The sequence below is a fragment of the Mauremys mutica genome, chromosome 8 (assembly GCF_020497125.1).
Source record: "Mauremys mutica isolate MM-2020 ecotype Southern chromosome 8, ASM2049712v1, whole genome shotgun sequence".
In the NCBI taxonomy this organism is placed as follows: Eukaryota; Metazoa; Chordata; order Testudines; family Geoemydidae; genus Mauremys; species Mauremys mutica.
The window spans coordinates 4,143,354-4,167,989 of NC_059079.1; the positions used below are offsets into that span (position 1 = coordinate 4,143,354).

Below are 24,636 nucleotides of genomic sequence, written 5' to 3' on the forward strand. Positions count from 1 at the left end.
CAGATGAAGAATTACCACTTTCCTGGTAGTTTGTTCTAGGATGACCAGATGTCCTGATTTTATAGGGACAGTCCCGATATTTGGGACTTTGTCTTCTATAGGCACCTATCGCCCCCCACCCGCTGTCCTGATTTTTCAGACTTGCTGTCTGGTCACCCTAGTTTGTTCCAACTGTTAATTACTTTCACTGTTAAAATGTTGTGCCTTATTTTCAGGCTGAATTTGTCCGGCTTTAATTTCTGGCCATGGTTTTTTGTGTATGCCTTTCTCTGCTAGACTGAAGAGCTCTTTAGTACCTGATATTTTTCTCCCTGTAAGACTGTATTCAAGTTCTCTCAGTCTTCTTTTTGATAAACTAAACAGAGGTTAGCTCTTTAAATTTCTCACTGTAAGGCATTTATTGCAGCCCTCAGATAACTTTTGTGGCTCTGTGCAAAACGCTTTCCAATGTTTTCAACATCCTCTTTGAAATGCGGACAGCAGAACTGTATGTTGTATTCCAGGATCAGCCTCACTAATGCTGTGCACAGAGTTAAAGTCACTTCCCTATTTTGACTGTTTATACAAGGATTGTGTTAGCCCTTTTTGCCACAGCACCACAGAGTCAAGGTCACTGCTTTCCAGGATACAATCCCCCATTCTGTTGGTGTGGCCTGGCCCATTTCATTTTATCCGCTTAGGTGCAACTAATTTCATTTTATCAACTTAATGCACTATTTTTTTTTAATAAATGAAAAAATAGTTACAGTTTATGAACAGTAGCTACTAGTTAGAACTATCACATTAAAAATAGAAAGTGATTAGTCTACATTATAGAACAACCACTTACACATTTTCACATAAAATAAATCCATTTTAGAGTTGTATTCAAAATAGCATTTAAGCATTTATTTACTCCTACAACATAAATTGGCAAACTGATATGAACTAAATAGAAAGAAAATAATTGTTTCTGGCTTGATACTTTATACCGTATGTCAAGCTTCAGTGTGGTGCAGTTTTTTTACAGCTGAGTTTAAAAGCTCTGAAAATAAAGGCTCTTAATGGAAATACTAATGGACTTTTATCTACAGCAACGTTGAGCATGACAATCAGTAATATTGGCTGAAAATAAGAATACTTCACACTTCTCTAGCACCACCTATTTTAGGATCTCAAGGCACTTTACCAGATGTCATTAATTAAACCTAATAACACCTTTCTGAGGCGGGTAAGTACTATTATCAGCATTTTATACATAGGAAAACTGAGGCCCAGCCCAGAGGATTAAATTCAGCTCTTGTGCCAGTGGGCAAAATTCCACAGATGCATCTCCAATTCTGTCACAGGAATGGTTGCCTGGGGATTTGGCAGGGTTTCCAGCAGCAAAGAGGAAGGACAGGGAAGTCTGTTTGACACCTCCCACACTTTACTGTGTTGGTTGAGGTTGAGAATGGCATATAGAAGTTCACAAGAGGGACCAGGCTCAGGCCCTTTTGTGCCAGGCACCGTACAGCCAAGTCAGCTCTAACGGAGTCGAGAAACAAACCCTTTATATATATTTATTAACTGCTCTCATTTTTCTCTTTTTGATGCTCTGTAGCGTTCCATGAGCTGTTTGGTTGATAACAAGACTGTAAACCTATGTATTACACAAGCTGTGCTCTCTCCCACTCGCCCTTACTTTTAACCCGTTATATAATCACCCACTAATAACTAGTACTTCCCTATTAGGTATTTAAATGATATACACCAGTGCAAATCCTTTATGTTGATGAATTGCACCAGAGCCAAGTGAAGCATCTAACATCAGCACAAATTTCCTTAATACATATACGGGGCCCACAAAGCTAATAATGGAAATCTCCATCTTATGAGTGGACTTTATTTTACAGAAAAACATAGGAATTGCCAAACTGGATCAGACTAGTGGTCCATCTAGGTTACTATCTTGTCCCTGAGAGTGGCCGATATTAGTTGCTTCAGAGAAAGATGTAGAAAATTTTGTAACGGACACTTAGGAAATAATTTGTGGGCAGGAGAAATTTCTTCCTAATCCCCATCAGTTCATGACTAGTTTATGCCTTGAAATATGAAGACTTATATCCTTTCCTAAAACAAGCAACCCTCCCCCCGTTACTTAATGTAACTGTGAATGTTCTAATTACCCATATGGATTTCAAACTCTTTAAAAAAAATTCCTATTCTTCTTACAATGTATATACCATTTTCTCACCCGTTTAAACTAACTGACTCTATACCTTAGCCACTCATAACTGATACTGCTCAGATGCATCCTGGCATCCTTTGACTGAATCTTGAAGAGTACTGCCACAGAGGCCAGATTGGCTGGTTGGCCAAGACGCATTGTGGTAGCACAGGGTCTATAGTTTCTTGTCCCCTCAGTGGGTCTTGTATATAGGACAATCTGCCCCAAAATAATTGCACCGTCTTCAATCAGAGATGATGGCATGATGCCAGCCATCAACGTTTAGTATTACAGTGTCAAGACCAAAACTTCTATCTGAATACCATTGGAACTGGGCCACTTATAGAAAGAACAAGATGGCTTAGCATACATAAAAGCTAGAGCCATTTTATCCAGCTCAGAGTAACAATGTTGAGAATGAAGATCATGTAATAGAATGAATAGAATGTTAAATGACAAGCCTCAGCAATATATTTGTTTGGTAGCAGCAGCTTCTGCTCTGGAATCAGTGAGCCAACTGATCAGCTGGCTAATTTTTGTTTTAGTTATTGCTTTAAATCTGGTATTAATGGTAAAGTTAAAGTATCAGTGAAAATACTTGATTTTGTCCTCAGACTTTGCACAGGTTTAGCATCATTCTAGCATATACTATTTAGTTTTAATTATTCTTTTCTGTTTTAATAATGAGGTTTATGAATCTAATGGTTTCTCCATGCTGAATATTTCCATTCCAGATCCAGTCATTTGTACCATAGCAATGTGTCCAAGAGTCATAAAAATGCTCAGGATTGATGTGGGTCCTTTCCTTTCTGAAAATGTTAAGCATTGGTACATTTTGAAAGTATATTAGGCTGGATTCTGTGGTCTTCTAAGGCCATACAATGTGCCTTTAAAGTAGCTAAAGAAGACCAGTGGAGAATTTTTCCTGTGTAGGGGAGCTCTGTATCATCAGCCATCCCCGGTCTGTAATGTAAAAGGAAGTGGGGCATGCTGGGGGTGTTCTGTAGACTCAGTATGGGGACAACAGGGAAAGGAGAGGGTTTGGCACAGCAAAGCTGAGTATGCTAACTTGATCTGGGACCAAGTGACCCTGAATTAGGAAGCCACAACCTGCTCCCTGTGGTCCCCCATTTCCACGCCATCTGAGTCAGCTTGAATGGAGTAGGGAAAATATATATGTATTAATTCTTCCCTATTTCTTTTTGATATTATGGCATATACCAGGAGAAATTTGGTTAAGTACTGCAAACTTGGGTGTCACACAAACTGTGTATTTACCCACCCACTCTTATTTTTAACCCGTTATACAACTGCCCACTTATAACCAGTACTCTCCTATTAGATATGTAAGACAATGTGACTCATGGTACAGTATTTGAAGAGGTAAAATACTTTTAAGCATTATTATTCATTATTATTATTCATAATTTGTATTATTTTATGTGAGCTAGGGGAATCAAATCTTAACAAATTGTTCATTACCTGGTCTTGAGTAAGTCGTCCCACCTTTCTTTATAGGTGGTAAATTAATTATAAAAGTCTGCCTAAGGGTTGTTGTCAGTGTGTTTCCAAGGCAGACAGAAATATTCAACAGCCAGAAGCCTTCATAAATGTTGTGTCTTCCTTTTCTCCTCCAGTCAAGTATTCTTTGTTGGCACATTAAATGGACAGGTGTGATCAAGTATAAAGAATCACATTGAATCAAGAGGAGATTTTTTCAGAAGAGGTGGCAGTTAAGAGTGTCCTACAGGCTGCTTCACTATACTCATTACTGACTGGCACCTATGCTCTAGGGCCGGGGTGGCCAATCTGAGCCTGAGAAGAAGCCAGAATTTACCAATGTACATTGCCAAAGAGCCACAGTAGTACATCAGCAGCCCCCCATCAGCTCCCCGCCCCCCACTCCCAGTTCCTCCCATTCACTGGCAGCCTGGCTGATCAGCACCTCCCAATCAGCTGTTTTGTGGTGTGCAGGAGACTCTAGGGGAGAGGGGGGAGGAGTGAGGGCACGGCAGGCTCAGAGGAGAGCACGGGAAGGGGTGGCATGGGAGCAGGGCCTGTGGCAGAGCCAGGGGTTGAGCAGTGAGCACCCCCTGCCACATGGGAAAGTTGGCACCTGTAGCTCCAGCCCTGGAGTTGGTGCCTGTACAAGGAGCCGCATGTTAACCTTTGAAGTGCTGCATGTGGCTCTGGAGCCATAGGTTGGCCACCCCTACTCTAGGGCAAGGATCCAACTGATTTATGAACAGGCATCATGCCATCCTAATAGACTAATATTAACACAGACAACCCAAGACTACAGGAATGTCCTTCATTTATGGTTGCTGAGGACAAGATTCCCAGATGGGAATTTCTAAAACGACTGTCTTATCTTAATCTTATACAATTATGAGTAAAAGGGATTGCTGTCACTAATCCGTCATTAAAATGGAATAACTTTCAACAAGAATTTAAACATTCTCAAGAATAATTTTAAAAAGATCCCACTCATTTACATCAATAAATCATTAAAACATTTATTCTGCTGTTTCTATTAAAAAAAAAAAAGAGAATTTATAACATCTATATCTCCAGGCCAAAGACATACAAACATTTTCAGCAGGGCAAAGCGGAAGAAAGAACTATTTTCCACAGCAATGGAATGCATCCTGATTTGTGCATGGCAACACAGAAAATAGACCAACTTTGAAGGCTGCTTTTTCCGCATATCACTCCAGAAATGGGCATATTATACACTCAAAATTCAGTTAATATTTAAAGGCAAAAGTGTTTACAAGCTTATATGGCTATGACTAGCTCAAATGAGACAGGAGATGAAGAGTTAAGGATATATGGTCTGGTTATTTCTTGAGAATGAATCAGTACAGTTCATTTTTTCCAGTAGAGAGATGGTGAACTCCATTTTCATTTGTTCCCTGTTCGTGTCTTTCTGTAAGGAAACACTGGGTTATAAAATGTAGTTGGATAACTGTTACTTGTCTCTCTGTTTTTTTGCAAATTCTGATCTTACAAAGTACAGTACTTGGAGTTGTCTACAGATGAATGGGGTCCTAACATCTACCCATACATGTAAGGGGCTAGGTATAACAGGACAATATTGCTCCTGTTTTATTATTCTGTTAGTGTTTGGCAGGGGTTAAAAAAAAAGGTGGTACTTTTCCAAATTCCACCCACACAGTAAACTATGTCCATACAAGTTACCAAAATAAAAGACTACTCACAGTAGATTGTATAGATGTTCAAAATATATGATTATGTGTCTGCTCCACTGGGCTCCTTGATCTTGGCTCCCCTTCAATGGTATTTGAATATGGCCAGGGACTTTGCTGGACTCCTGGGGCTTGGTTTCCCCTCAATCAGACTGGGCCCTGTTAGGCTCTTTGAGTGTGGCTCCTTATTGAGATTTTAAAAGGTGGTGGTTTCTCCCAAATGCCCACCTACTGATGGTGTTACAAGACTACACTCACAGTGGATGGTACAACTCTTATGATCCCCTCTTCTTTGTTATATCATTTCCCGAGTAATGAAATAGCTAACAATATGGATACTTAAATTTATCATCACTGGGCAGGTGAGTTAAGGTGAACGAGGCAGTTCAGATCTCTCAGACCTATTGTTCTAGACTCTGGAATATGCTGCAACTTTGGTTACACTTTATGCATGTTTCTGAGGTTTCCCTTGCTCTGACAACAGCTGGAGACCAACCCTTTTTTGTAATGAAAGCTCAGGTTCTGTTGCACAAGGCAGGTGCTTGGGAGAGTTGCCCGTGTGCCATGCTGTCGAATGCTGGTCCAACACTGGCTGCGCTGACTGGCACGGTATCCCCCCATTCAGTTGTGTTTCCATGACCTGGGCAATTAGCCTTAGGCACACGGTAGCCAGCTGATGGCATGGCTGGGCTGCCCTTAGCCTATGCCCTGCCCTGACAGGCCTGGGGCCAGGGGCCCGCGGGGGGTGCTGCTGGCGACACTGAGGGCTGGTAGCCTGGCCCAGAGGGTGGTGGCTACTGCCCGCCTCCCTTCATTGTGCGCGGTGCCATCCCGCCTCGCGCCCCTCCCGCCTCGCCTCTTTCGGTCTGTCCCGCCCGCGCGCTGTGCCACGCGGGCGTGGCTCCTCCCCCTCGCTTGTCCCTGTGTCGCGCGCCCTCGTTACCGCCCCCTTCTCGCCCGCCTCGCGCCCCGGCTCTCCCTTCAGCCCGCCCGCCGGGGCGCTACCGGCCTCTCGCGAGAGCAGGGGAAGGGGGCGGTGCCGCTGCAGCAGCCGCTTGCCGCCGCGCTCGTTCCGCGCCGCGGCCGCCCTGACAGGAGGGCGGGGCAGCGGCCGGGCTCCTCCCTGCCGAGGAGGCGTCGCCGGCTCGGCTCTTCCCTCCGTGACTCACCCCGGCCATGGCCGGCCGCGCGCCGCGGGGGCCCCCGTTCCGCCGCCGCTGAGGAGCCGCCGCCATGAAGAAGGGCCGCTCCCGGGGGGAGAAAGCGGGGCCCCCGCCGCCCCCCAGGAGGGAGCCCGGCCGGGCGGCCGCCGCGGGGGGCGGCAGGAGGGAGCCGCAGGACGCCAGGGCCCCGGGCGCCGCCTGCGGGGAGGCGAAGGAGAAGGTAAAGGGGGCACCGCGCCGGATCCCCTTCCACCCCTGGGCGGGCGGGCGGGGGTCGCGTTGCGGGGCACCGGGCAGGTGTGACTGGGCTGCATCGTGTGGGCGGGGCGGGGGGCTCGGGGCAGGTGGGGCGGGGGCGATGGGTCTGTTCTGGGGTGAAGGGAGCAGGCGGCGTGGGGGCGCGCCCGGGGTGGTGCATCGCGTGGCTGGCTGGGTGCATGGTAGGGCAGACGGGACAGGATGCCGAGGGAGGGAGGCTGCATGCACCTGAGTTGCGGGTAGGTAGACGGTGTGAGGCAAGCGTCACAGCTGTGTGGCTGAGCCTTCTCGGGGAAGGGGACGTGATGTGGCGTGCCAGTCATAGGCGGCAGGTTTGTATAATTTTTGGTGGGGCCCAAAATGGTGGTGCCCCCCCCCCCCGCTCCCGCCCTGTAAGCCGATATAAAATGAAGCTACAACGTGTCAGCGCCACAAGATTACAAGGGTCAATTAAAAGTGGAAAGTCAGAAGCAGCACTTGTCTACTTCAATGTACAGTATTATATTTTGTTGCACCTGTTGTGATGAAGTGGGAATGTTCTTAATATTTTCTCTGAATACTGTGTGGGTGCCTCAGTTTCCCCTGCAAGATGCCAACTGAAGGTGTTGGGGACAAAGAGATCAGGTGGCCTCCTTGTCCGGAAGAGACACAGAGGCCAGAGGAGGGAGTGTCAGTTTGGAGCTGGCTGGGGAAATCGGGAGAGGCCCAGAACTTGGTTCTGGGCTCCCCACCCCGCAAGATGGACCTGACAGAGGGGTTCTGTTTTCTGTACCAACAAGCTCTGTTTAAACTGTGTTCCCGTCATCTAATAAACCTTCTGTTTTACAGTCTGGCTGAGAGTCACATCTGACTGCGGAGTTGGGGTGCAGGGACCTCTGGCTGCCCCAGGACCCCGCCTGGGCGGACTCACTGCGGAAAGTGCATGGTGTGGAAGGGCATGCTGAATGCTCCGAGGTCAGACCCAGGAAGGTGTAAGCTTCTTGCCCTGGAGACAGTCTGCTCAGAGAGGAGGCTCCCCCAGAGTCCTGACTGGCTTTGAAGGAGTGGTTCCAGAGCATCCCAGCATCCCCTTCCACCCCATGCACTTCCCAGAAGTCCGCACAGGCACTAACACTCCCCCCTCTGGCCTTTGTCAAGAAGGCTAACAGCATTTTGGGCTGTATAAGTAGGGGCATTGCCAGCAGATCGAGGGACATGATCATTCTCCTCTATTCAACATTGGTGAGGCCTCATCTAGAGTACTACGTGCAGTTTTGGGCCCCACATTGCAAGAAGGATGTGGAAAAATTGGAAAATCCAGTGGAGGGCAACAAAAATGATTAGGGGGATGGAGCACATGACTTCTGAGGAGAGGCTGAGGGAACTGGGATGTTTTAGTCTGCAGAAGAGAAGAATGAGGGAGGATTTGATAGCTGCTTTCAACTACCTGAAAGGGGGTTCCAAAGAGGATGGATCTAGACTGTTCTCAGTGGTAGCAGAGGACAAAACAAGGCGCAATGGTCTCAAGTTGCAGTGGTGGAGGTTTAGGTTGGATATTAAGAAAAACTTTTTCACTAGGAGGGTGGTGAAACACTGGAATGGGTTACCTAGGGAGGTGGTGGAATCTCCTTCCTTAGAGGTTTTTAAGGCCCGGCTTGACAAAGCCCTGGCTGGGATGATTTAGTTGGGAATTGGTCCTGCTTTGAGCATGAGGTTGGACTAGATGACCTCCTGAGGCCCCTTCCAACCCTGATATTCTATGATACTCTAAACTGATCACCAAATTTAAGTTGCGTGTTTTTCCCGTCAGCTGAGGACTCTGGGGCAGGGCTGGGGATAAGGAACTTGGGGTGCAGACAGGCTGCCCCAGGGCTAGGGCCAAAGAGGACTCCCCTCCACCCTCCCTGGCAGCAGCAAGCTCCAGGGGAGGGACCCCTCCTCTCCCCCGCAGTTCACTGCACATGCTCCTAGGTCCCTCTCAGGTCCAGAAAGCCCACTCACCTCCCCTATGGTGGGTACCGAGGGGGGAGGTTGCCATCACGTGTGGCCTCCCCTGCTGCCACCCCTCCCCTGCTGCCTCCCCTGCTGCCATCCCTCACTGGGGATGGGGCTGCCCCTTGCCCAGCATGGTGCAGGAGTGGGGACTGCAGGGTGGTAGCTGGGGAGGGGCACAGTATCACAAAATTCACCTAAGCCCCAGCTGTACAGGTCTAGGAAGCTCCCCTCCCCAGTGGTGTAGCCAGGTTCTAACATCAGGGGGAGCGAACACGTAAAAAAAGATGCCAGCCAACATATCCAATTACTAATCAGGTAGTTCTATAACAGGCTATAACAGGCTGCCCTGGACCCCATCACCCCCTGAAGCACAAGGTAGGGGTAGGCACCACAATTTTGTGCAACAAACACTTGACAAAATTACTGGACTTAGTGATGGACAATGCGGGCAGGTGGGTATTATGTCATTCAATCATTCAACCCATAAAATTGCACACATTTTGCCTCAGTGAAATTAAATATCCAGAGAATTACTGGGCCTGTGATGATGACCAGGGCTTGCTCACCTGTGGCTCGGGCTCCCCCTCCCTGTGCTGTGGAGGCACAGCCAGGCAGGTCTGCATCTGCAGGCAGGCACCCTGCCTCATGTGCAACTCCCGTGGGCCCTGATAGCCACTAGACTGGGAGCCTCCCGGCCAATGGAATGGGCTGGGCTGGGGGGCGGAAGGCAAAGGGGGAGATTGTAGGGAGCTTTGGAGGAGGGGAGGCAGTGGGGGAGGGGAGTGGGCTGGCACAAAGGGGAGGGCTCTCTGGAGAGGAGTGACAGGGGTCATTGGGAGTCTCTCGAGGGGGCAGAGGGTTGTGTGGGTCTCTGTGGGGCAGGGGGCTGTGATGGGCGGAGCCAGCTGCAACCTGGGTCTGCTCTGCGGGGGGTGTTGCTATAGTCCCCTCAGGAAGCTCCCCCCATCCTGTATATTTTATACCAGCCCCGGGGTGCCCATTGCTGCTCCTTTCTCCGCCCACGGCTCCATCTGTCTGTCCCCACAACCCCCCAGCTGTGTCCGTCTGTCTGTCCTCACAACTCCCCTGGCTGTGTCCTGGTGTGTGTCTGTCCCACAACCCCCAGCTGTGTCTGGCTGGCTGCCCCCACCACCCCCGGCTGTGTCTGTCTGTCCCACAACCCCCCAACTGTGTCTGTTTGTCCCCACCAACGCCCCCCCCCCCCGACTGTGTCTTTGTGTCTGTCTGTCCCCACCACCCCCGGCTGTGTGTCTGTGCCACAACCCCCCTGGGTGTGTCCTTATGTCTGTCTGTCCCACAACCCCTGGCTGTGTCTGTCTGTCCCACAACCCCCTGGCTGTGTCCTTGTGTCTGTCTGTCCCACAACCCCCTGGCTGTGTCCTTGTGTCTGTCTGTCTATTATAGTTATCTAAAGTTTGTAAAATTGTTTAAAAATTAGAAAACTCAGGACATGTCAGCATTTCAGCTTTTCAAACCCAGCTTGTTTTTTTCTTCCCTTAAATGTAACTTTTTTCCTAATTAAAAATAAAATGACAAATTAGACATTTTGAGACTGCTGTGATTACAAGGGCAGGAAGACCAAGAGGTCCTAAAAGCTTTAGTTCAGACATATAGTTAAACACCAATTTAACAAATAACTATTTATTTTAATTTTCTCTCCCCATTTCTCCCAGAACATGGCAGATGAGATTTAGCATGTTGGAAAGACTGATGAACCTTTTTAGTGACATTGATTTATTTGTAGAGTAGCAAAAAGTACAGTAAGTATGCAGACTGCTGTGGTGCAGTAATGCATCATTTTACTTGGCCATTTTGAGAGTCATATTAAAAATAGAGCTCTCTGGGTTCTGTTTCGTGTAAGCTAAGCAAATCCTATGTCTAGATTTTTTTTTTGGAGGTGACCATGTTTCTTGTGAATAGATGAGAGACGACAAGTTAATGTCTATACAATACTTGGAACATGAGTACTAATATAGCATTAGGTATTGAGAATCATCTTCTACTTGGTATTTTTTTACAAATATATACTTTCTATATCTTTGCAACTAGTATTCAGAGTAATTTCACCAATATAGATTGTAAAAATCTATCTGCTGTAGGCCTTTGACTTTACTGGTTGCATGTATCACTGCTTGTCATTTTAAGATTGTTTTTATGTGTTGAAACTGAGAAGAGGTTTTTTATGTTTGTGAAATGAGATATTGGAAAATCTTACTAATTTAATGTCTATCATTTTTGTTTTGAAATATAATGCGTGAAAACTCTATTTAAGCTGCTTTATAGAACATAAGCTTAGTTAGTTAGTTAAACTGTTATAGCAGGGGAGGGCAAACTATGGCCTGTGGGCTGGATCCGGCCCATCAGGTCTTTTAATACAGCCCGTGGGATTGCCAGCCCCTTGGCGCAGCAGGGCTTCCTGCCTGCCCTGACCCCATGCTGTTCCTGGAAGTGGCTAGGACCACATCCCTGCAGCCCCTGGTGGGAGGGGAGGGGGGGGGAAAGAGGGCTCCGTGCGCTGCCCTTGCCTGCAGGCACTGTCCCACACAGTTCCCGTTGGCCAGGAATGGAGAACCGCAGCCAATGGGAATTCTGGGGCTGGTACCCACAGGTGAGGGCAGGGCGCGGAGGAGCCACCTTCCCCACCCCCAGGAGCCACTGCTGGACATACTGGCCACTTCCAGGAGCGGCGTGGGGCCAGAGCAGGCAGGGAGCCTGCCTTAGCCTCTTTGCGTGCTGCTGCCACCCTGGAGCCACTTGAGGTAAGCGGTGCTGGGCCAGAGCCCGCCCCTCAACCCCCTGCCTTGAGCCCCCTGCCACACCCCTCCTGCACCTCAACCCCCTGTCCTGAACCCCCTCCTGCACTCTGCACCCCCTCTTGCACCCCAACCCCCTGCCCTGAGTCCCCTTCTGCACTCCCTCCCACAGCCCGCACTCCCTCCTGCACCTCCAACCCCCACCTCAGCCCTACATTCATGGCCCTGCATACAATTTCCCCGGCCAGATGTGGTCCTCAGGCCAAAAAGTTTGCCCACCCCAGTGTTAGTCTATTGGAGGACTTACATTTTGATAGAGTGATATGAAACAAGAGTGGAGGACCAATCTGTAAGCTCCACGGGTATATTGATGAGAATCTCAGAGCCTATTGACCTGCTGGGAAGAGGGAATTTTCTGGAATTCTTGTTACTATGCTGCCCCTGAAGTCTGCTTGGGGGGTAGGGGTGAGAGGGTATTTGTGTTGGCTTTTGGCCAGAGGATGCCTGATAAAATTTAAGTTTGCCTTTGCCTGCCCTTGCTGATGCTAATTGCTTTCCAAAGTAGTAAGAGTAACCTCCATACTTTAGTCAATTTCAGAGTTTGCCATATTACAGGACAACTAACCAGATTCTTGTTAATTTTACTCTGCTGCTTCTTGGAAGAGTTAGCTCTAGTGCAGCTCCTATCTGTGAACTTAGAAAGATAGAACTGCATTGCTTTACATTTGGTTCTTCTTTAGGTTATCTTTGCAACGATAAGGAATGGAAACCTTTTAATTAAATATTAAATTCTTCATAAGATTGATGGTGTAGGTCTTATCACTCACCGCTAACAAGTAGGTGAATGGATTTTTTGAAGTCCATGTTAATGAATGTACATGGAATGGTGCTGAAAGGTCACTGTTAATGCCACCCTTGGTGTCTGGGTGCTATGTGTGGTTGCTAGTTTGAGTGTAGAAGAGTGGGAAGTTGTAATACTGGCAAGAACTGCCACGTATATTTGTTAAAATGATTTGGAATCAAATTGTGAACCAGCTAACCCATGTAACTGTGTGATCTTATTATTGTTACCCTTGTGCTCCCTTTCCTTCTATCTTATGTTACTTGTAATGTCTTGTCTTAAATTAGATTGTAATATCTTTAGGGCAAAGAATGTTGCTTTATGTATTTGTGGAGCATGTAGCACAGTGGAGCCCCAATTCCGATTTTAGGCCTTGGGGCACTCCTGTAACAAGGATAATAGATAGGCCTCTTTCATGAGCCTGTAGGATCCTACCTCTGGGGTGGGGGAAATGCACATGAACGTGCATGTCATTTAAGCTTGCAAGGCTCAAACATGTATTTCTAAGTAGAAAAAGGGTTATTTTGGTGAAACTTTTTAAGATAAATCAATTTTCTACTCTGTCTATGGCACACTGACAAAGCAGCATAGGGAAGATGTTCATGTACTTTATTACTTCTTTAAAAAAATCTTACGTGTAGACCTTCTGACTTTGTAATTCTGTCTGAGTTTTTGAAGAATTAATATTCAAGTACAAATGTTTTTACAGCTGAAATTTTAAAACTACATTCTACAATGTAGTAGATGTTCTTTAAGGAAGGTCAAATTTTGGCTCCAATTTTCTTGAGATTTTGCCCTTAACAAACACATTTAATCATGTCAGACTGCTGTTTAGAAAAATTAGAATATATCAGAACGGAGTCAAGTAATTAGGGCCCCATCCTTGCAATCTAGTTCTTGTGGATAGACTTTTGGACCTTTTTGGAATGTCAGAGTTTAGTTGGACTGTGCAGGTGGCAAGTTCCATCCACTTGGATCTGATTGCAGGACCAGGGCCTAGAAGCAAAATAGGGACCCTTTTAAAATCTGTCTTCTCAATTGCCCATTAAAATAGTGATGTGTAAAGCAGTATTTGCAATGGCAAGATGTTAATTATGTCTGTGTTCTTGATATTACGCAAAACAGGAAAATGTCCCTACCCCTTGAAGTTAGTCTGTTAGATACAAATAATGGATTTCAAATACAGTTAGGTATTAAATGGAAGAAAAGTGTGCTAAAAGAACATTAAGGTTGCAAAGTCAAGCACACACAAATTAGGGAATGCCAGAATTAAGATTGCCTGTGCCTTCTGTACATAGGAGAGGCTCTCTCCCTACTGTCAGTTCAGGTTCCTGGACCAGGACTTGACACAGCCTGCAGCAGCAGCCCCGAGCTGCTATTGCAGGGAAAGTCTTAGAGCATGCTCAGTGTGGATGGAATCTTTGGGAAATGTAGCTAATAAGAAATTGCTAGTATGCAAAAAGCATGTGCAAACTGCAACTTTTCAAAGGTTTGTAATTTGGCCAAATTTGGGCAGTTTTTCATGGCGAAGATAAGACTCATCCCTGATGCAAAGGCCACCTTCATGCCAAACTTTGTCCCTGCTGCTCCAAAGCATGGGGAAGTGAGCTTCTCAAAGAAAAGGTTGCCAGAATTTTTTATCTTAGGCAAAATGATGTATTTATCCCTAGCCTCATTCTTGGAAACACCAAACTGTTTTGTCAGTTTAAGATTGACACCCAGCATGGAAAATTTCAGCCCACATGGTTAAAGTTTGGCAATGCATAAGACTGTGTTTTCAGTTGCTTATAAATAGGAAATGTCAGGCAATCATAATAGCCAGCACTAGCAGCCCCACCTATAATATGAATTCCATCATGAGTTTTCAGTGTGTTTTACAGCAGTGCTTCTCAAACTATCTGATGTGGTGGACCGGCAATTTTTTCCCCCCAATGTGCCAGGGACCAGTACCATATTTGCCAGGGACCGGTACCATATTTATGCCATATTATTGTTTTTGCATAGGCACGTAGCACATCAGATCAGAAAAACTAACATTCTTCACTGTATTAATTGGAATGGGAGTGTGGCGTACATGTGGAGATGTTCCCATTTAAATACATTGAAGACTGAGTGAAAGGCTGTGCGTCTGTGCGGATAGTATAAAATGACTATTTGTTTACGATCCAAGAAAATATTATTTGGACATTCGTAGTAATATTAATTTATATCAGAAACAATATAATGAATAAAATAAAAGTTGGCAGACATTTTTTATTTTGTTTATTTTGTAAACAAATACAATATTACAATACAAATAAATTAAAAAATCAAACCAGCAAAGTCTCCTAACAAAGATATTATTAAAAAAATTAATACAATAATAGGTATGTTAAAACCTTAACCTTTACTGATGTGAAAGGTGAGCCTGCTTCTTTGTCAGCTTATCTAGTCGTGGTTTAATTGAGGACAGTGCCACATGCAATGGAGAATGACTATCCATACTATTCCTGTACTTTGTCTTAATGACCCTCATGGTTGAGAAGCCAGTCTTGAAGAGGTATGTTGAAGAAAATGGGAGAAGAGTTTTCAGAGCATTTTCAGTAAGCTCAGGATATTCTGCTTTCACTTTTATCCAAAAGGAGGCAAGTGGTGATGTAATTTTGAAACTCATCTTCAGTCTTCCGTCAGCGGGCAGCTCCAACAATTTATCCTCCATAGTGACAGTTAAGTCATCTTTCAATGGACTAAACAGATTTCGGATCCATCCAGTCTCTTTCTGTGAATCTTCATCTGCTGGAAAGTAAAACTCAAAACGTTCTGCCAAATTTGTCAAGTGTTCAGTGATGACGTTTCGTAGAGATGTAACATCAAGGTCTTTGCCTGCATCGGCGATGATTGTCACTAAGTTGTGAAACATGTCATAACAATCTCTTGACACTCGACTCTTCCATGTTTTTAGCTTTCGTTTTTGTCCGTTGATCTTCTCTGCAATTGTAAGACATGAAGCCATCCTTCCCTGCATGGAGGTGTTGAGATCATTAAAGATGGCAAAGGTATTTGCCAAATAAGCCAGCTTGGCTATCCAATCCACACCTCGGAACAATTGTGACCAATTTGGGTTTTTGTCCTGAAGAAACTCAGCAAGCTCGGACCTCGAATACTCCTGACGGGACTTTTCCCCTCGATAACCAACGTATATCGGCATGCAATAGGAGCTGTTTATGATCAGCTCCCATATCATCACATAATGCAGTGAATAGTCTTGAATTTAAAGCATTTGCCTTTATATGGTTCACAATTTTTAGGACCTTGCTGAGCACACTGTTTAGTTCTGTTGACATTTTTTTTTGTTGCATGACTTTCTCAGTGAAGGAAGCAGTGCATTGACTTGCATTCGGGTGAAAGCGCCTTAATCTGAGTAACCACTCCAGAATGCCGGCCTGTCATTGTGGCAGCACCGTCAGAACAGACACCTACACGAAACTTGAAATCAAACCCACATGTGTTAATGATGTAGTCGCTCACAGTCTTGAACACTTCAGAACTAGTTGCTTTTGTTGGTAGTGAAGCAGAAAACAAAAACTCTTCCTTCAAATCACCCTCATGTTCAAAGCACACATACACCATCAGTATTGCCATATTAGCAACGTCTGTACTTTCATCAAGCTGCAAAGAAAAGTACTTTGCCAATTTAATCTGTCCTATGAGCTGATCTTCCATATCGTGAGCCAGATTGTGAATTCGCCGAGCTATAGTGTCATTTGAAAGTTGCACCTGAGCCACTTTCTTTGCTGCCGGCTTGCTCAGCATTTCCATGCAGACATCTTTAATACAGCCTATCACTAGTGTCTCACTGATTGTGTATGGCTTTTTAGCCTTAGCAACGCAAAGCGCTACTTTATAAGAAGCTCGCAAAGCAGAAGTATTTGTGTGACACTTCAAGATCTGTTTCTGACTGCCTTTTAAATCAACATGCTTTCTTTCGAAGAACTCTTTTGGCTTTGAACTAATTTAATTATGTTTTGTATTTAAATGCCTCTTGAACTTTGACGGCTTCATTGCGTCATTAGCCACACATCGCCACAAATAACACACTGCGGTTTTGGCACTCCACCATTATTCGTGGCTACAAAATCGAACTGAATGTATGAGGAATCATATTTCTGAGTAAAGCTAGTACGAATTATTTTTGTTGATTCAGAATTCCTTGCGTGTTCAGCAACTGGATGTCTCTGCTTGATAAATATGTTGATTGGGCCTTGCTTCGCCATCTGTAAATTAGGTATAAAAATAATTAATATAAATTCCCTTACCCCGGAATATACTTAATTTATATTAGGATAAAAGCCAAATAAATGCAGTGGGAATGCTTTTATTGAGAAATATGTGCGGTAGAACAGTAATTAACAGGGTAAGTAATCTTAGGATAAGAAGATAATATAAATTTTAAAATTAAATTGCAAACAGGATAATAATTTGAAAGTTAAGATGGTTTGAACATATGGAAATAATGAATAATGAATGTCAAAAATAAGATTTACCTGTCTGAAAGATATGGAGTGAGAAAGCGAGGAATTTCGAGAACTTCTTGGCAGAAACACATAGGTTTGATTCTAGAAGAGGGGAAGGCTATAAATAAGGACAATAAGAGCGTGTGTGAAATGATATATGGATATGGAGGAAGCAAGGATGTTATGCTTATACAAAGCACACGGGACCTTTTCAGTGGGAACGAATACACACTCTCTCTCTCTCTCTCTCTCTCTCTCTCCTGCCAGTTGATGTTTATAGTTACCAGTCTGTTGTAGCTTGAGTCAATCTAATGGCCAGTTAGATTGAGCACGAGTGAGGAGCTGGGCTCTTGTTGGTCGCGATTCGATGCTCCGAGGCTTTGCAGGACTGAACCCAGAGTTCCATTGCAAAACACCCCAGCTTTACAGTTGTAAATTCCCATTTGAGTCCATGCATTTTGCAGTGTCATTCTGTAATCATAAGTCCTTAAGTGGTGTTAATCTTGGGGTTTTCTGCTATTATCATTTGATGGTTATTGTCGGGCTTCCCATTGTTATCTCCTATTTGTTGTCTCGTTCGGGGTGCCTGCCTCTCCTCTGAGGTCGTCAATGCTGCTAACATGTTTAGCATCTGATACAATGGATGTTTTCTTATTGTCTCCTGGGTTTTTCCAAGTCTCTCACTTTTTCTTGATCATCTGGACATTTGTGATGGCTTTCACACCTTATCTTTTCCTGATGCATTCATTCCTCATTCACACAAACAGTCTCTCTCAGAAACCTTCAAAGGTATACAGACAGCAGTATTTTATATTCAGCAGAATACATTATAAGATTTAGCAAGGCTCGATTTACAACTAAAACAATTCACATTGGGGCTTCAGATCCTCAACATTTCTCTAATCTATTTATCATGGACACAATACAGAATCCTGTCTCTTACTGACTAAACTTTATAACAGGTCCTAATTGTAATGCATATTGGAAACAGAATCCCAGTCTCAGATGGTCATTCCTTTCTGTTATGTGGCTGGCAGAATGAAATCAAAGTTTATATCAATTCTTATAGTACAATTATAAAATCCTGCTCCTACAAGGACTGTCTATTTGGCTATAGGTGTGTGGTGCTCAATTGTCTCTATCTACTTTGTAAGGGATATGGTGGGATCGGATATAAACTAATTATTAAAATTTATAATATTATTAATACTTACATTCTCAGATCAGTGGGTTCGGACGAGGTCTCAAATGACAAACGCACAGAGATCCGTATGAGGTTCTCTATTGAACTTCTCGATGGTAACTGCTGGTGGGGCGGGGTCTTTATATGCGAAGGGGTGGGGTAAGCACGCACTTGCATGTCTTATGCAAACCATGCTGTAGCGCTATGGCATAATTATCAATATTATAATATGTGCTTCTGGAAACATAGTATTATTTAATATTGTCAACTTTTATCGACTGATAATTATTCTTGGTGGAATTCCAGTGCGATTTTAAAATTATACTATTATTTCTTTCTTTCTTTCCTGGAAACTCGCTGCGGACCGGCAGCCAATTGCTCATGGACCGGCACCAGTCCACAGATCACCACTTTGAATAGCACTGTTTTACAGGATAAATGTCTAGAGGGAGCTCTTTGAAGACTCAGAGGGCATTTTGGTGACTACCTCCTAAATCAATGGGAATTAAGTGCCAAACCGCCCTTTGTGCCTTTGAAAATCTCCCGCATAAATGTACTAAATCTCTGAAGATCCCTGTGACATATTCTAAGTGTGGTAAATGTTATTTCTATTTTATAGATTGAGACGTTGACTTAGGCCACGTCCACCCTACAAACTTTGGTTGATGGAAGTTATGTCAGCATACACCCACTGATACTTGTATATTGCTTGGGTGCATGTGTTCTTTATGATTACGTTGGAGTTGCACGTACTCACTAGGAATGCTTGTGTTGATGCAAAGTGTTGTGGTGTCCCAGTGTGCCACACACTACCATCTGGTGCAGTACCTTTTGGGGAATTTTCACAATGTGTTGTGGGGTAGAAAAGAATAGCACAGGGATCTCTGGAAGCATGGAACTTTCTCCATCCGATAATGCCATCCATATCCCATAATTTTCCTGCCTTTTTAAAAATTCCACAAGCCCACATTGCACTTTTCAATGTCTGCCATTTCTGACAGATGTGTCAAGCCACAACTCTGTACTATTCTCATGAATGGAGCAAATACAGGACACATGATTCTCATGTATTTGCAGACCTGCAGGAAGTAGTGCAACAGTGGGGGACATGACTGTTTTTCAAGGACAGTTAGCTGAGGGAACAGTGAAAAATAATTCAAGGTTATTGGTGGCATTCATGGAGCAGCTGAGGGTGGTGGGACACAGTTTTTGGGCCAGAGAAATGAGCACGGATTGGTGCGATTGCATCAAAATCAGGGTGGATTTGGTTTAAATCACTAGTCAGGAAGACTCGATTTAATCATGGATTTCTACATAAAAGTGCATTCTTGTTGGTGGTTGTTCTTCACAACTCAGAGATAGATGTAGGTTTCATTTTTAGAAGGTACACACTATACATTTTTAAAGTGATTTATTTTGAAAACTTTTCAGATTAGTTTTACAGCTATATCAGAAAATGAATTGATTTATTGGTTATTTCATTTACCAAAGGTAATTGAAGCAGATATTTATGAAGTCGTTGGGAGGTGAACTATCTCTAGTTCAACAGGTTAGTCACTAAGGGTATGTCTGCACTACCCGCCGGATCGGTGGGTAGTGATCAATGTATCGTGTCTCGTCTAGGACGAGGAGGGTTGGTTCATGTCTGCTGATTTTGAGCATCCGGATATCAGGGCTATAAGAAGAACTCAGCGGGAGCTATATGGCTACTGGAGGCTTTGAAAGACCATTTTAATAGTGAGCCACAGTAATATGTGTAGCTGTAGTGTGTGCTGCCTGGCATTGTGGGTTTTTTTTTTTTTAATTTTGCATCCTGATATGAACCTTGTAATGAGTGCTGTATGTGTAGTCATATAACATTGCAAATGCACCTATTACTATTACATGTGAATGATGTCAGCACCAGCCTGCAGATGTTGTGAACTAATAAAATGACTTAAGTTTCCATAAATGGGCTTTTATTCGAAAACCATGCAAACAGACATATTTATAACTGAATGAAACCTTATAAATACAGGGAAAAGAATCATAAACACATACACCAACCATGTCTCTCACAGGTCAGTGTATGTGCGGCTATGACTGCCTGTACTTTCCCGTGGGGTGGAATGGTAGGGGAAGTTAGCATCCTTGGACGCCATGTGTGTTCATGTTCTAGAATTCAGTTCTCTATGGGCTGTAGAGGGGGAGGCAAGCATGGGTCTGTTAAGCCTGAAGGTCAGCAAAAGTCTCCAGCCTGTCTGTTTGCCTCTTGAGAAGTGCTAGCATCTTCTGCTGCCTGTCTCTCTCCTTTTCCTTTGCTTTGCTCCTCTCTGTTCATTCTGTCTGCCACAGTGATTCCCCAAGTCCTGTGCTTGATATCTGAAGCACCAGAGGCTTGCAGGATCTTTTGGAACATGTCATCCCAGATCCTCTTCCTTCTCCTCCTTATTTGTCTGAACCGCTCGATTGGTGTGGATGGAGAGAACCTCAAGTCCACATTTCCAGCTACAAAAGATACAATGCACAGAGGTACTATTGTGAGCGTATTCACAAGATAAATGGAAACTTGATATAATGAACTCACACCTCCTGATCCACACATGTTACAAACATTACATACTCACTTCTTGGGATTCATTGAGCACTGCAGCAGTCCCAGCCATGGTGAATATGGCCCAGGGGACGGGGGTGAGTTGGGATAATAAAGGGGGTAGCATATGTGGATAGGGCAATTGAACTGAATACTGGCATCGTTTTCCACAGGCGGTGGTGATTTTAGTTGATATCTCATTCTTGAGGGTAATGGAGGCTGAAAAGGAACAGCTCCTACACGTGTCCAGCTGCAGGCTGGGTCCGCATGCTGCTAGCCTTTGTGCTGCAATGGTGCTTGCTGAAGTAATTGCTGAATGGCATGTGAAGGTCTCTTACCGCAGTGGAAGAAATAAGGTAGCCCTCCTCAGAAACCTTCAGCAGAGGATTGCAGACTATCCAGGAAAGAGGAAAGTTTCCTCAAGATCGCTATGGAGGATTCATGAGACATCTCTGTACACACAAACTGTTCCCCTAAGCCTAAGTGTACTGGGGAGTGAGAAGCAGATAGCAACTCTACCTCTATTTGTTATTTCACTACTATTTCTGTCATGATTAAAAAAGTAAATGAACAGATTTGTCCCTGCAATATCAAAGCAAACTGCATACTTACCGGAGGTTCCTTCCCTGGCATCATGCTCGCCCGTGCTGGAGTGTAGGGACTGGCTCGACTGCTCTAGAGTCAAAAACAATTCCTGGCTCATTGCACCACTGGATCTCCTGGTTGCCTGTCCCCCATAGTTGTCGTCATCCTCTTTCTTATCCAACACCGCCTCCTCACTGTTCACTCTGGGGGCCTGTGACTCTGACTCCTCCGAAGTATCCATGGAGCTCTTGGGGGTAGTGGTAGGGTCTCTGCTGAGGATGGCATGCAGCTCTTTGTAAAAGCGGCATGTCTGCAGCTCCGCACTAGAGCAACTGGTACACCTGCTGCTGCTCCTTGGCTTTCATGTGGCACTGTTGCGGGTCCCTCTTGTAGCCCTTCTCCCCCATGCCCCGAGCAATCTGCTCATAGATACTGATGGTTCTACAGTTGGATTGGCGCTGTGCCAGCACAACCTCTTCTCTCCATAGACCCAGGAGATCCATCACCTCCTGTGTAATCCAGGCAGGAGTGCATCTGCAGCCTGTAGTCAGCATGGTCATCTGGGCAGTTGCTAGGTGTGCTCTCCATGCCAAGCAAACAGGAAATGGAACTTTAAAAATTTGTGGGGATTTGCAGGGGGAGGGGTGTATACACCACTGTATCTGGCTGCCAGGCAGCAGAGTTCAAAATGGTGACCATCATGGTCAGGATAGGGCATTGTGGGACACCACCTGGAGGCCATTAAAGTCGACATAAGTAACGCAGTGGCTACACTGACACTGCGTTGACCTAAGTACTATGCTGCTCACAGAGGTGGAGTTAAATCGGTGTAGTGGGCGATTTAAATCGGCGGGAGCAACATTTTAGTGTAGACACTTAGAGTTAGGTCGACATAAGTTGCCTTATGTTGACATAACTTTGTAGTGTAGACCAGGTGTCAGAGAATTCACTAGTCTTTAATTAAACTCAGGAAGACTTCATAAGTGTGGTTTTAAAATTCTTGCCATGTATTGACAGTCGTGTCTGGCTTGGCATGGGAAGGGTGTGGTTTCCAGATGATTTATGTAGACAAAAACTTGCTGTCAAATAATTGGAAATCTGCGTTGGAAAGTGCATGCTCTTTTCCTGCTGAAAAAGAGGAATTTTCTTACTCACTTCCACCAAACCAGATAAAAGTGAATTCTGCTCTCTTTCCATCAGGCTGATAAACAAATCACAGCCTAGATCTTCTCAGGCCACTTTTTCCTAAAAGTTTTCATCCTAACAATGTTCCCATGTTCTTCTCTGTCTGTTTGATTGGTAAGAGCATATTTGAACTGTCCACTATTCCTTTTGTCCAATGCCTAGCACTATGGACCGAAAGACTACTGTGTATGCTCAACCTGTGGAGCTTTCTTTGGCTACTTTACTGTCAACCCTAACTGAGCTAAGATTAATTTAGCTGCTGTTTCTAGTACCAATATGTGCTTGACAACAATTTAGTATTGTTAAATTGGGTACACACAGTGTTATGATTTTACAGTCCATCCTGCACAGAGCAATCTTATTTTATAAAATTAAATTGAATTTTATTTTATAAAATTAATTAGTATATATCCTAATGGTCTGCTGCCTGTGAATAAATTATTGAAAGTCAAGATGAAAAACCTTATTAGCACATCTGCTTCCCCCACACCTAAATTTGGTTCATCAATCACCTTTTTCTTTTTTTGTAGGCAGCATCATTTGAGACAAGCATTGGAACAGCAGCTGGGCATGGATTTCTCTCCTTTTGCCCCTTTAGTCTTGGAGATATTTTTATGGACTAAATTCCAAAATGGACCAGCAGAAATTGTTTTGAGACTGTACCACAATGTTCCAAACTTAACAATACTTAGGAAGTTTCTTTGAGAAGCTCAGATTTTAAAGAAGATTGAACTCTGCATCACTCCTAAGTCAATTATTATTTTATTCAAACCAAATATAGCTACACATTTTTATGCATTGTATTGTCCACCTGCCTCAGATCTATAACTCTCTAGGTTATTTTGGACCGAGATTTAAATCTCGTCTCAGTCAGGACATGGTGTTCCAACTTTCAGTTGTTGGAACATGACCCTGGGTTTGCTCTTTATATTGTCTACTTGATGTATAATTAAATATGGAAACGTTTTTAGCTCCTGTAGCTCGGTATGTAATTATTGTTTGCCTATGTAAATTGGATTACTTAAATTGTCATTGGTTGTTTTATACTTCAATTAAGAGGAGTATGTAAGGAAGTTTATATTATAAAAGAAATTGCATTACCCATGATTCTCTTAAGTGGCTTGACTCGATTTAGGCATTAGAATTTATATTGGTATAAATTAAGACCCTGCAAGTTACTCTGTCTTACTCATCCCTGTCGGATAAAATAGGCGAATTTACTGTTTGTAACTTGAACAAAAATACTTTACAAATTAAAAATACTGTTGCTATTTTAAATGCTTACCAACTCATTTTAAAAACATTAAACATTTTAAAAAACATTACGTTTTAGTAAACCTACTATATAGAAGATACAGTATCAATCTCTTCACTTCTCATATCAAATTATATAATTTCCTTTCACCTCTATGTAAACTATCAAGTTTCTTTTTTTAAAAGAGCAGTGTTCTTTTATGATCCGTTTTCTGTGCTTGCCTAACCCTGTTAGTGATGCCACATTCTTCTCTTTGTTATAGCATAACCATCATGGAAGGTATTTTGATGTAATGAACATCTAAGTTATCTAGAAGCAGCAAAGAATCCTGTGGCACCTTATAGACTAACAGATGTTTTTGCAGCATGAGCTTTCGTGGGTGAATACCCACTTCTTCGGATGCAAGGGGTATTCACCCACGAAAGCTCATGCTGCAAAAACATCTGTTAGTCTATAAGGTGCCACAGGATTCTTTGCTGCTTCTACAGAACCAGACTAACACGGCTACCCCTCTGATACTATCTAAGTTATCGGCATCACTGAATGAATCTGGCAAGATGAGAAGGCTGGTTTAAAAATAAAATTGTAAAAGGAAGTTTTAGCTTTTGCACATTGTCTTACTTGTTGCAGTGTATACAAAAATGAATGTGCTTGGAGTTTTGGATGGTTGTGTTTAAGTAAGTCTAAATACACAGATCTTGAAAATCTGCAGCAACTGGAGAGAAAGTATAAAAGAAGTATATGACAGATAAATGCTGATTTGATAATCTGTATGATCATAAATATAACTGCTTTCAACTTTGCCCAGCAAATGACATCAGGGTCCACCACATACATGGCACATCTGTGATGTGGTTTTTAGTGGAAGTTCAAAGAAAATATTTTTGCAGAGGACTTGCTTTGCAAGATTTATATAAATGGCTTCCAGTGAAGGTGTTTTGTATAATGTATCTTTT

At 43.9% G+C, this 24,636-nt stretch overlaps 1 protein-coding gene across 2 annotated transcripts in view; it reads left to right on the forward strand.

The window, feature by feature from the left end:
* The first annotated feature begins 6,407 nt into the window (after nt 1-6,407).
* MAST2 (microtubule associated serine/threonine kinase 2) overlaps nt 6,408-24,636 on the forward strand; it is a 341,008-nt gene continuing 322,779 nt past the window's right edge. For both annotated transcript variants that reach the window (XM_045026441.1, XM_045026440.1), the window contains exon 1: nt 6,408-6,780. In XM_045026441.1, coding sequence (XP_044882376.1) covers nt 6,631-6,780 — 150 coding nt within the window. In that variant the 5' untranslated portion in view covers nt 6,408-6,630. The remainder of the gene's footprint in view (nt 6,781-24,636) is intronic.